The 12,571-nt window shown below is 45.5% G+C and overlaps 1 protein-coding gene across 7 annotated transcripts in view; it reads right to left on the reverse strand.

The window, feature by feature from the left end:
• RAI14 (retinoic acid induced 14) overlaps nt 1-12,571 on the reverse strand; it is a 141,161-nt gene that overhangs the window by 52,290 nt on the left and 76,300 nt on the right. For 3 of the 7 annotated variants that reach the window (XM_032337643.1, XM_032337639.1, XM_032337638.1), the window contains exons 1-2: nt 1,855-2,010; nt 1,593-1,723 (exon numbers count right to left, since the gene is read on the reverse strand). In XM_032337643.1, coding sequence (XP_032193534.1) covers nt 1,593-1,723; nt 1,855-1,908 — 185 coding nt within the window. In that variant the 5' untranslated portion in view covers nt 1,909-2,010. Of the gene's footprint in view, nt 1-1,592; nt 1,724-1,854; nt 2,011-12,571 lie in introns of those variants that run through there. The other 4 variants (XM_032337642.1, XM_032337641.1, XM_032337640.1 and 1 more) reach the window with 2 other exon arrangements.

The raw sequence follows: 12,571 nt of genomic DNA on the forward strand, positions 1-12,571 counted from the left end.
CTTCTCTTGAAAATTTGCCTTTTATTCTCACTATCTGTCAATCAATCTAGAGTCAATCTCGTCTCTGGATGATGGTGCTCTCTGGCTGAACTGGATGGGGTGCTTTGAAAAATACTGATCCCTGGGCCTCTCCGAGGACGACATGTTTCTGAACATGTGGAGTGCGTGTGGCATCAGTATGTTTTTAAAGTACCCCACATGAGTCTAGGTCAGGAGCTGCCAGGATCAAGAAGCCACTCATCGAGGAGAGGAAAGAAAGGGAACTGGCTCGATCATGTTCCTACTGGGGGCCATCGCCAGCTCTTTACATAGGGTGCCTATAGCTATGAGGTACCCCTTTCCTAATCTCCTGGACCCGTTCTGCCCGCGATCATAATGGGCCCTAGGAGCAGCGCTCCACCTTGGAGGGACAAGTGATTAGGAACAGAAACCCCAGCTTCCTTACCCCTGGGGTTGGGTAACTCTCAGGCATACCTGGAACCTGGGTATGAACATTAGTTCTACAAGGGGCCAGAGAGTCAGTATGCTGGGGTTTGTAAGCCTTAACTCCTCCGATCTGCGTTTGCAGGACAGAAGCAGCCACGGCCAATGCTACGTAATGGATTTGGCTCTACTGCGCCCCCCAAAAAACTTTATTTACAAAAACAGACTGTGGGCCAGAGGCCAACCCCTCCTCTGAGTCTAAAAAGAGACTCCCAAAGGTCTTAGCAGGATGGGGTTCCAGCTGCCCATAGCACGAGCCCGTCAGTAACAAACCATTGGGCTTTCAGGCCTTCCTGTGTGCTCCTGGGAGCGCTGGCTAAAGAAACAGCTCACACTCAAATCTTTGTCTCAGAACCTGCTTTTGGAGGTGCCTAACCAAAGTCAGGATCTTGTTTTATATTCAGAATGACCCTAGTGATTAGATATTATCATCTCCCATTGCAACTGAATAAATTAAGATTCAAAGACTACATGACTCATGAGTGACGAAGTCCAGATTAGAAGTCGGCTTAGCTACAAAGTCAATGACCTCTCTACAGTATGACCAGAGTAAGCACGGATACAGATAAACACACACGCGCGCGCGCGCATACACACACACACAAACACACCCCCCTTAATCAAATCTGTAATTCTAATTATGGCAGGCAAGAGTACCAGCAACGGCAAAGTCTAATGCAAAATTCACACGACTCATGTAATCACTGATCAACATTAAGGAAGGGGTTTTAAAAGAAGTAACAATATAAACAGTAAGGCCTGAGGGCTATGAAAAAATTACCCTCTTTTATGCTGTTTCTAATGTCGGACAGAATTCCTTCCCCACGTATCACTTGGTTGCAATCTGGTTCTATTTCGTCTCTGGTGCAATCTCTGGTTACACCTGAAAACAAACATAGCCACTGACGGTAAAGCCCAGTGTGCAATTTGGAACTTGAAAATCTCCTCCTACCCATTTTAACATGAGGGGTAGGAACCGGAGACGACAGTCATTTCACAAAGTCTCCTTCAAGGTATTTGTGAAGTTCCCTCATGGATCCCAAGGACTCCAGAGAACACTCTCGAGAAGCCAGAATCGCTACAGTTAGCAACCAATCTTTTGAGCTTACGCGGTCTTGCCCTCGCTGTCGTGCTTGGTGGCACTGGCCCCCTTCTTGCCCAGCAGGGAGGCCACCTTCTCGGGATCCCCATTCTCCACAGCCTGCAGCAGCCGGTCATCATTCTTGTTCCACTCGTTGGTCTGCGGAGCAAAGGGGAGACGCAGAGCTAGTGAACAACAGTGGCCGCAGTCACACTGACCAGCAGGACCCCAGTGCTCCCGGTCCCCACCCTCCCGTCACTGAAATCAAAAGCTGTCCCCAAATCGGATACCTTCCCCTTCACTGGGGAGACACTCAAGAAGACCGGTTTCCCAAAGGAAAACATTAGTGGAACAGCAGCTGGTCAGCAAACCCTGAAATAAAGCCCCTTCTTCTCAGTGAGGCTGGGAAAATGAAGCCACTCGAAAAGACCTCGAGGCAAGTTTACACATTAGCTTGTTTGCAGCTAAACTCTGACAGCTGGCTCCTCAGGATACTGGCCTTTGACCCCGGCCACAGCTCACTGGGCCCACGGTGTTACAGAACCAAACCGGCCCACAGCCCAAGGTTACTCAAGGGTTTATTTACACACAGCTCTTCGCCTGCTTTCATTGCCACTCTTTCTGGCCTGTTCCCTGGGCCTTGACTTTTGAGCTGCATAATGATTTTAAGTAGCTATCCGGGCTACCAACTCAACAAAGTATCATCAGAAACAAAACTTCAGGGAGCCTGGGTGGCTCAGTGGGTTAAGTCTCTGCCTTCAGCTCAAGTCATGATCTCAGGGTCCTGGGATCGAGCCCTGCATTGAGCTCTCTGCTCAGCGGGGAGCCTGCATTCCCAGGCCCTGCCTGCCTCCCTGCCTACTTGTGATGTCTCTGTCAAATAAATAAATAAAATCTTTAAAAGAAAAACAAACAAACAAACAAACAAAAGAAACAAAACTTCTTCCCGAGTGACTTCTTAAACATCAAGTGGCTTGGAGCAAAGCCTCCACCAATGCCAAGCCCAAGCCTCAGACAGAATCATTCTGTGAACCACAGCAACAATAAAGCTTTCATGTGCATAAAAACTGGTTTTTACTCTTACAAAGGAAAAGAGGAGATCTCCATACAAGAGCAAATGGGCCTTGAGTAGAAGAAGGCCAGGAAGTTTCACATGTGAAAAGGAAGCAGTGAACCACTGAAGCCTTTGGAACAGAGGAGAGAATAAAATCAGTCACTGAAAAAGAGTCATGGGTTGGTGCAGGAGGTATACAGGATTAATTCAGGGAGATGAGATCCTGGGGCACATTTTGGGGCCTCTGGGTCACTCTGCAGGCCGGCCTGCCCTCCAGATCTCTCCTAGTTAAGCCTACTTTCCAGCCCCCCTTGCTGTGGATACCAGCACCCTTAGGGAGATTCCTTCACCCTCCCCAGAACTTTCTGCAGGGCTCTCTTGCTTCCTCATGACCTCTTAAGATCAAAAACCTCCAGGCATTTCATTTTAAAGGTTTGCCCATGGACCACTGCATGGAAGCCGATGGAGGAGATACTAGAAATTTAAGAGTTAACAAAAAGGAAATTTTACAGGACTACAACCTTCCATGGCCCAAGCAGCATGTTCCCAATCTCTGCACTGATATAACTGGGAAACCCAACAGGGCTCCACTTTCTGAGACAGCAAAGGTGGGTCTACAAGATGTCCCAGACACCCCTCCAACCCCAGCCTTAAAGAAAGCCACAGGTCATGGAGGAGTAAAACAGAGGTGCACAAGGTTAAGGTAAGGAATCTGTTTTGAGGCTCAGGACTGGGCCCTTCTCATTTCTCAGGACTCTGTCCTCCCCAGAGCCACCACGGAGTGCGAGAACATAAGAATGAGGAAATAGGTTGATATGAAAATCAGAAGTCTGTCCTCTAGGCTGCATGAACTAGATTGATACATCCATGCTATGGACGTTAAGTCACCCCAAACCTCTCAATGTTGGGTCGGGGGGCTCCGGGAATGCAGGACGAACAACAGAAATGACTGCTGGGGCGCAGTCGTCCAGCCTCTCCATTCCCCCAGCCCTTTTCCTTAACCCTTGACTCTCCTGCCAAAATGATGTATGCTCAGGTCACGTCTCCATAGGTAACCCGATACCTATGCAAGAAACAGAAGTATCAGGACCCCTGACGCCATACCCTCCAATCACCAAATACCCTACCATATATGGACGTGGGCCCATGCCCTACCTTGGCCCGATAAAAGACCCCCCCCAACTTCCTCAACTTCCCCTTTCCTAGTCGTGGAACCTCGCCCGAGAGTGCCCACCTCCTCCCAGCACGACTTTCCTGGCTCCCCTTCTCCCGAGCCCTGAAACTTCGCCAAAGAGTGCCTTAAATAAATCTTGCCTTGCGCTGACCTTACCTGGTGTTGTGTTTACCTCACCTGCGAAACTTTACACTCAGTGCCTCAGTTTCCCAGGGCTTTGGACCAGATGACTAATCTGATTCAAGCTCAAAATGCTTAATCTATAAATGCCCCCCAACCAAACTTTGCTGAAGATTATTCTAGAACAGTATTGTCTTGGTTCATGGAAATGTTTTATATCTGTACTGGATGAACTAATAAGCAAGTTATTCTCACCCAGAGAAGATTTTGTTCCTCAAGGGACATGTGACAATCTGGGCAGACATTTTTGATTGTTGTGACTAGATGCTCCTGGCCTCTACTAGGTGGGGCGAGGGATGCTGCTAAACATTCCACATGGCATAGGATGGCCCCCACCCCACCCCAGCAAAGAATTATCAGGCCCAAACGGTCAATATCACATTAGCCACATGCGGCTCCTGAGCAGTGGAAATGTGACTTGTGTATCTAAGGAATTGAATGGTTAAGTTTAGACTTCAAGTGCCAGTAGCTGGAGGCTATCATATAGGATAGCGCAGCTCTACATGACAGCTCTCTAAATATTTTTAATAAGTTAAGAACGCATCTATGCCAATGTCGTCCACACTTCTGCAACTATCAATACACTCACAGAGACGACATTAGGTTTTATCTTCAATGATAAACCAGACATCCTACTGCAGAAGAACAACAAAACATACAATGCCTCAAGCACGGGCCTTTGTTGGTAGAATGCGAAGTTTTACTTAAGAACAAAACGTAGCAAACACCAAGAAACAGACTGACACCAAGAAACAGACTGAAGTTTATTTCCCCCAGACAGCATTTGACAAGCCAAAACAAAACAAAAAAAATTCATCAAAGTACATTCAGGACCAAAGGTTCCTATCTACATGATCCCAAAGCCACATTATTAGTGCTATCTTTAAATCCTTCCCTAATTTCAACTGACCAAATTAAAACTGGATTGGGAAGATCAAAAGGATATTAAGCCTCAGAGGATATGACCAAAAGTACTTAAGCAAAGAAAGGCCACATGAAAGGATTTTCCTTTTCAGTGCTGCTAAGGCACTCAACTCGGGTAAAGAAAAATCTGGTTCTACGGATTCCCTAAAATTAGTTACATGTGGATATTTAGAGAGTTGTTTCTAGAGGGCACAGCAAGAAAGATGCCCCCCCGCCACCACCACTGGAGGACAAGGTCAACGGCACATCCCTTGAGATCTAAAATCCTTCTCTTTTATCTAGTTTCTCCTTATTGCAGGCCAAAAGTTACTTGTCTGTTAGAACAGATGAGATGGACAGAACATGGCTACCCACACACAAAGATTTAATAAATAATCCACACCACCGTTCAACCTGTCTGTGCTGCAGATGGGGTTCATGGTAAGTGGCAGGAAGGAAACGGATGCTATACATATTGGCCTTAGAGTCTGAGCCAAGAGAACAGTTCAAAACAAACCAGGAAGGCAGGAGCAAACCTGAGGAAGAACTGGGGGAGAACACAGACCACTGGATGGGAAATGAGAAAGAAGTAAGAGTTTACTGTTAATTTTTCCAAGTATGCTAAAAGTGGAGGCAAAAAGGATCCCAACTTGTCCTCTAACCCTCTAACCTCTCTCTAACCCTCTCTCTAACCTCTCTCTAATCTCTAAATCCAGATTTTGAAATGACATTACCCAGACTGTCAGCCAGCACTCACAAGCAGGTGACGTTAACATGACTGAGCTCTCTAGTCCTGGGCCAGGCGAGCAGTGATACTCATAGGCATTCTGATATGCACGGGCTGTACCATGTTTCTTCCAGAAAGCATGGCTTTCAAGGTGCTATCACCTTCTTCTCCTAAACCCGTCCGTGGAGATTATCCCTGTATTTTCTCCCATAAAACCATTCTACCCAGTGCTGCATTCCACACCAAAAATTCCATGGCCATCACAAGATGAGATAAAACAGATGTTTAATAAATACTTTTAATGTCCGTGCTCTGTGAGAATCCAGAAGCAAATTCTTCTCTTCCCTCTATTCCTCTGCTGAGTGATACTAAACTGAAACCAAGCATCAAAAGTTATCTTGGCCAATCTAGTGTCTCACAGGAGGGCTGGCCAGAGTAAGGTTGTGATATCGTGATATGAGAATAATAGATTTGGTTCTGCCCCTGGTTCCTAGCACTGGAGCTTCTAAAATCCACGAATTTCCCAAATGATAGGGGCAAAGTGTATCTTTTGTTATTCATAATAAGCCCCCTTACATGAGCTAATGGTATTAGGGGCTGGAAGCCCCTAAATAGCTTCAGGATGGGGACTGGTTGGCAGGGGAATCAGCCATGTTTAATTAGAGGGTTAGAACTCTGAGCCCTAACTCCACCTCCAGGTTAGAGACAGAGTCAATCAGCAATGGCCAATGACTTAATCCATTATGACTATAAAATGGAACCTCCAGAAAGGCTTAACCCACTCTGAAGCCAGAGGGTTGAACTTCGAGGTTGGTGAACACATTGGGGCGCTGGGGGGACGATGACACTGGAGAGGGAGTAGAAGTGTTGCACGTACGCACCCACACACACATCTCCATCTTGCCCTGTGCGTTTCTTCCATTTGGCTGTTCCTGATTTGTATTTTTATGATAAACTTAGTAATACTAAGCAAAGTGCCTGAGTTCTGTGAGCCATCTCACAAATGATCAAATCTGAGGAGTGGGCTGTGGGAACACCCCCCCCCCAACAACAACAACTTTATAGCTGGCTGTTCAGATGTCCAGTTGGCCAGGGACTTGCAAACAGTATTTGAAATGGAAGCAATTTTGTGGGACTGAGCCCCTTAACTTGGGGTCTGACGATACTGTAAGGTCATTAGTGTCAGAACTGAAGTGCACCGCTGGGACACCTTGTTGGTGCCGAAAGAGTTGGAGGATTGGCTGTGGGTACAGAGAAAACCATTTGGTGTCAGAAGCAGATCATATGATAGGTGAAGTTGGAAATTTTGCCATAACAACCCAATGTAATTCATTCATACTCTAGAATCGGGACAGGCTTCTAGAGCCCATCACCACACAAACATCCCATTCCCCACTCACCGCTTCCCATGGAAATCCCCCCCTTTAAATGGCACTCCCTCCCATAGAGCTGCTTAGCTCTGCCTCCATCCACACTGGGCTCCTGGTACCCTCAGAATGGTGCTATCAACCTGCAAGCGGGTTCATCCCACATCTACAAAAAATGAGCTTGGAGAAAAACAGCAAACATCAGATGCTATCATATTTAATTAAGTTAAATGTTTTATGAGAATTTTGATAATGTATACATCCTGGGTGGTGACATAAAATATATATTTGTACTGGGGACTCCCGAGAAAACACATCGGATGCCACTGCTTTAGAATGTTCTGTCATGCCATCCGCCTATGAAAAGGTTTCCTTCTAAAGCCTACCCGGAGCCCTGTAGGCTCTTCAAGCCTTAGGTGGTAGTCTCTGTCTGCTTCTCTCCTCCATGATGTCTCAGAGGGCCACCTACTCAGCTGCCTGAAGCCCACAGTCTAGACTCGGTGAAATATTGTGCCCTTTGTTCCAGAGCTCGGTGCCGCTTGTTTTTGTTTCCCTGTCTTTGCCTCCCTGAAGGCACTGACAACAGCCTTTATTTCTTGCCCCTCTGGTACCTAACACATGCTCGGTACGTGTTGCTGATTTTAGCTGGAATACCCTCCTCTTCCTTAACCTAAATCTCTCTTGTCTTAGCAATTTTTTTTTTTTGCAATTATTAAACTTTCATTCTTTAGTAAACAACTATTCATGTTTTGGATTTTTTTTTTTAAATAGGCTAAATAAATCCAACTCCCTTAACTATTCTACTCCCTTAAATATTCTAAAGCCAATTGTCCAATATTTTAATCATAGGTACACTTTTTCCGAGCCTCTTCATAACCACGGGCTAGGTCTTATCAACTCATCGGGGTGAACCCACTGTCTCCCAGTCACGAGAATCACCCATGCCTCCTCCTAGAGGCTCTGATCCCCGAGATCTCAGTCAGCACCCTGAATTCAGGTTCAAGTGTGCTCTTTGATTCTTAGTCCAAGTCTGGGGACAAGTGGAAATTATGCAAAGGCTACCCACAGAAGCATGAAGGAAGGGGGTGGGAGACAAAAAGAATTCTTTACTTTCTCCTTGTAGGACTAAATATTTTGTCTCTCACAAAAGCTTAATACATATTATGCTTTCCCTGAGAGTCGCACATGCACCTTGTGTCTAAGATGTGTAGAAGAATTTTAACAAAGGCATTACTCGTAACAGGCAGAAATGAAAAATAATCAAATGTCCAATAACAGAAGAAACATTAAGACCTATCAAGCAACAGAAGGAACAAAGTACAGCAGCACACAACAGGGACGGAGAAAAAAACAAGATGGCTGAAAGAGCACGACATAGAACACTATAGTCCGCTATATGGAGACGTGGGTGAAAACAGGGAAGACAGAGCCCTCTGGTTAGGGATGCGTGCTTGGAGGGTAAACCGATGAAGAAAAGCAAGGACGAGTCTGCCTTAAGAGTCAGAATAGGGGTTGGAAGGGAGGCCATCTGAGGAGGGAGGGACACCTGGGAGAATCCTAGGGTCCTGTGCTCTAGCTTGTGACCTGGTTAGTGGTTCCACAGAGGTTCACTTGTTAAATGCTACATTCTCGTTTCATGCACCTATCTCTATATGTGATCTATTTCACACACTCCCGCACGCGCACTGTTTAGAAAGAAGGCTTGCGGTTCACTTTCTGGTCAAATCAACAGAGTGCGGAGTGCCTCTGGACAGTCTGTGTTCTACGCACGCTGTTTCCTCGTGTCTAAAAAGGAAGGCAGCAGCCTGGAGCCAAAATCTGCTTCTGGAAGAGGTCTCCCCGATCCCTTTGAGAATCTGCTCAAATTACGGGCTCTTCTCAGAATAAGGCACAAACACGCCAGAGCTCGCACACAATTCATGAGGGTCTTTGGCTTAAACCCTTATCCCCAGTCCACCAATAAGCGAAAGTCAAGAACTGCTGGTGTAGAATGAGAGACGGCTTCAGAGGTTAGTGCTTTTGAGCTGGAATCCCAGCTCCCCACCTCCCACCTAAGTGATCTTGAGCAGGTTATGGGCGTTTCCTTACCTGCAAAATGGGAGGATCCCGCTTCCTTGCAAATTATCCCGAGAATTAAATGTAATGTACATGAAGGGCCTGGCACAGACTAGGAACTCCAAAAATGGTGACTATTATTATTGAAACAGATCTTCTGCGCTGTTTCTTCGTGATTCATGCTCTATGAATCTTTTAATATTTACAGCTTAGAATTGATGGTCCATTACCCTTTCAGAGGCAGGTAATGCCTTCGTGCAAATTTAAATTTGTAAATATTCTACTGCAGTTCCTAAAAATAACATTTTAAAGGGCCCTAGAGAAAACATTCGCAGACATGAAATTAACTATCTTATTGAACATGGCTCAGCTTTCCAGGAGACTGTTTAAACAGATGCTAGTTCAACAGAGCACATTTAGGCCATATTTGCAAGTTCAGGAAGCCATATGTTATGCTGCGGAGACATGTGTAATGTGTCAGCTATGAAGGGCAGCACGTGGGAAAGGCAGACCTTACCTACAGTGTAAGCTCCAAACATTACTGCTAATTTATCACAAATGAGATTTTCAATGGCTGGCCTCTAAGTTTCCTATTCATCAAATCATTTCCAAATGACACTACTTGCTTACAAGTTTTCCCTCGAAGCTCGGCCTTTGGAAAGCCTTGCCTGCCTCCTGCAAGGGTAGCAGACACCATGTCGACCGCATGATGAACGCTGAGGCTTTGGTGACTGGCAATGTCTGCGGTCGGCCAGACATGGCATCACCTTCTTTTATTTTGGTTTAATCATTAGGAAGTGAAAAACCAGTGGAAACTCACTGGTCACAGACATCTGGCTAGTAGGCAAGTTTGAGTTTGGAATAGGTCAACCCAACCAAAATAATTCGGGGCACAGAGCAATCTCAGAAGAGAGTTTCTTTGACTCTCTGTAGGAAAGTCACTAAAACCCTAATCATCACCAATTAGCACAGCTCCTGTTGTATGGCTGTGCTTTGGGAGCCATCTGGACAAGCTTATTTGAGAGATTATCTTTGGAAATGATGCATTTCTCCCTCTAGTTTACAAAGTGTAGACTATTTTGCCAATATAATCAGAAAGATGAAAGTTACACAAAGTAGACTGTGTTTTCGCTAGAAAGTTTTCAGATTAGTACCATCCAGAGGGAAAAAAGGAAGAAGAAGAAAAAGAGCACACCTTCATATTTTAGGACAGAGGACAAGAAACCAGCAAGCCACAGGCCCGATGATATTTTCTCATCAACTGTATAGAAAATTCCATAGCTGTTACATTCATTCATTCACCCAACAACTATTTTGTACTTTTTAAATAGTTGGCATAGTTCTTCCTGAATTTTCCATGTAGATAAAGTAAAGCAATGTGAGAAATATGTCAACAAGACAAAACAGGATATGAGAATGATAAAGTGAGCCGCACCATGAATCACAACAAAAGAAGGGAGGGTCTTTTCATGTAGGCAGATAGGGAAGGCTTTTTTAACTGGATAATGAACTATGCCTTGCAGTGGGTAATATTTAGGTTAATGGAGAGAAGACAAGAAATAATGATTGAAAAATAAAAGAGATATTCAGTAAACAGTGAGTTGATCCAAGAGAGGCTTTGGAATCAATGGAACAGCAAGAAAATTTCCAGTCCATCATGACATAAACACTAGACCATTTCACAGAGCCCAGCAGTTTCATAAAGAACTTTCCAATCCTGTTAATCACTTCAGACCAATACTTATGAAGAAGTTCATCTAAAATGGGTTGGCCCTCTCCCCACACCTCTACTTTAGATTATTCACACACACAGGTCACTCGTCTCTGTCACCCACCCTGAAATCCATCCCCTTTCCCTCAATGGACTGCGTCAGTGATTCCTGAGGTCTTTCCACACAAACACTAAATTCTGTGTCTTGGACATAATGCATAATTCTAAGCACCTCCATCCAGAAACAGGCTGGTCTCTCTGCCCCACCCCTTCACCAGGTACCCTATTCCCATTTCCCATTGCTCCTAGCTCTTCCTAGCCACCTGGACCAGGTTAGTTCCCCTAGTTAGGCTCGCTCATGCTTCTCTTCCACAGCACTCAGTAGAACGTAATTAAGTAGTATTTCTGAAGTATCTTTAGATATCTGCAGACTGTCCCCCGCTCACCAGAGTAGGAGTTCCAGGGCATGGCCAATGGCCAGCATCTGTCTTGTTCACCACTAAACCCCTGGCCTCCTGCCCACCCATCGCCTGCCAGATGGTAAGGGCTCAATTCAGAGCTGTTTGTTGAACAGCTTTGTTTTCCCCCTACTTCTTAGAAGCCACTGTAGATTAAACCCTTCTCCACTGATGCCTTTGTCCCAGTCTACAAATGTACTGAAAGTCTCCATAATCCTATCAGATTCATTTCTTTGACTACGTTGACCAATGTTAAAATTATATTTAAAAATCATGTCACAAGCTATAGTGAGCGCTGTGAACTGTGTAAGACTGATGAATCACAGACCTGTACCCCTGAAACAAATAATACATTATCTGTTAATTAAAAAAAAAAAAAATCATGCCACAAGAGGTAAAAGCAGTCTCAAGGGGGTGGAGGTAAGTTTGGCAATAGGTCAAATCACCTTTATCTTTCAGGGGAAAAAATGATTCTAACCAAGTCAACGGAGTTGAAGCACTCATTTATGTGGTGTTTGGGGGACTGCAAGAGGCCAGAAACTCTGGGGGGTCCTCGACAGAGAAAGATGGATATGCAGCAACCTCAGCTCTAAAGGAGTTCCATGGTGGGCGACAAAGCTGGAACAATGTTCCCAATAGCCTTGAGGGGACTGTTGAATGAGAAAGAAAACCCACTTGAAATGAATAAAGGGGTTTTCCAGCAGTCCCGGAAGTCCAGCCAAGAGTGGGAATGGCAACTCCATGCATAACCCAACTGGGACTGTTGTGTGCTTTTTCCCTGGAAGCCCTGGGAAGGATAGGAACAAGGGGTGGTTAGCTTGATGACTGAAGACTAGAAAGATGGGTGAGGCAGACATTCCGGGATCAAGAGCACAGGGGGTGCCAGTGAGCAGATAAGTGAAGTGACTGTGGGAGCAGGGATAAGAATGAGGTCTAGGAGTCGCGAGGTTGGAGAGCGAATGAGTCGTGCCTTATAAATGGCTTCATGTGATTTGCTGAGTTTCTGCTATGTGCCCCTCCCTTCCAGGGGCCATAAGGAACGGATTTAAGTCATTATAATCACGTACACTGGGTTGAATCGTGTCCTCACACAATGCTCATGCCCTCCCTGAACTTCAGGGTACAGCCTTACTTTGAAATAGGCTTTTTGCACATGTAATCAAGTTAAGATGAGGTCATCGTGGGTTAGGGCGGGGCCCACGTCTGGTGAAAGGTGTCTTTCTAAGGAGAAAGAGAGATGAAGACAGGAGACAGGGAGGAAGGCCAAGTGATGCCAAAGACACAAATTGGGAGTTTGGTGCCATCAAGCAAGGACTGCTGGAGAGCACCAGGGGCTAAAGAGGCAAGGAAGGCGTCTTCTCAGAGCCTTTAGTGGGCG

Source organism: Mustela erminea, chromosome 3 (genome assembly GCF_009829155.1).
Source record: "Mustela erminea isolate mMusErm1 chromosome 3, mMusErm1.Pri, whole genome shotgun sequence".
NCBI classification, from domain to species: domain Eukaryota; kingdom Metazoa; phylum Chordata; class Mammalia; order Carnivora; family Mustelidae; genus Mustela; species Mustela erminea.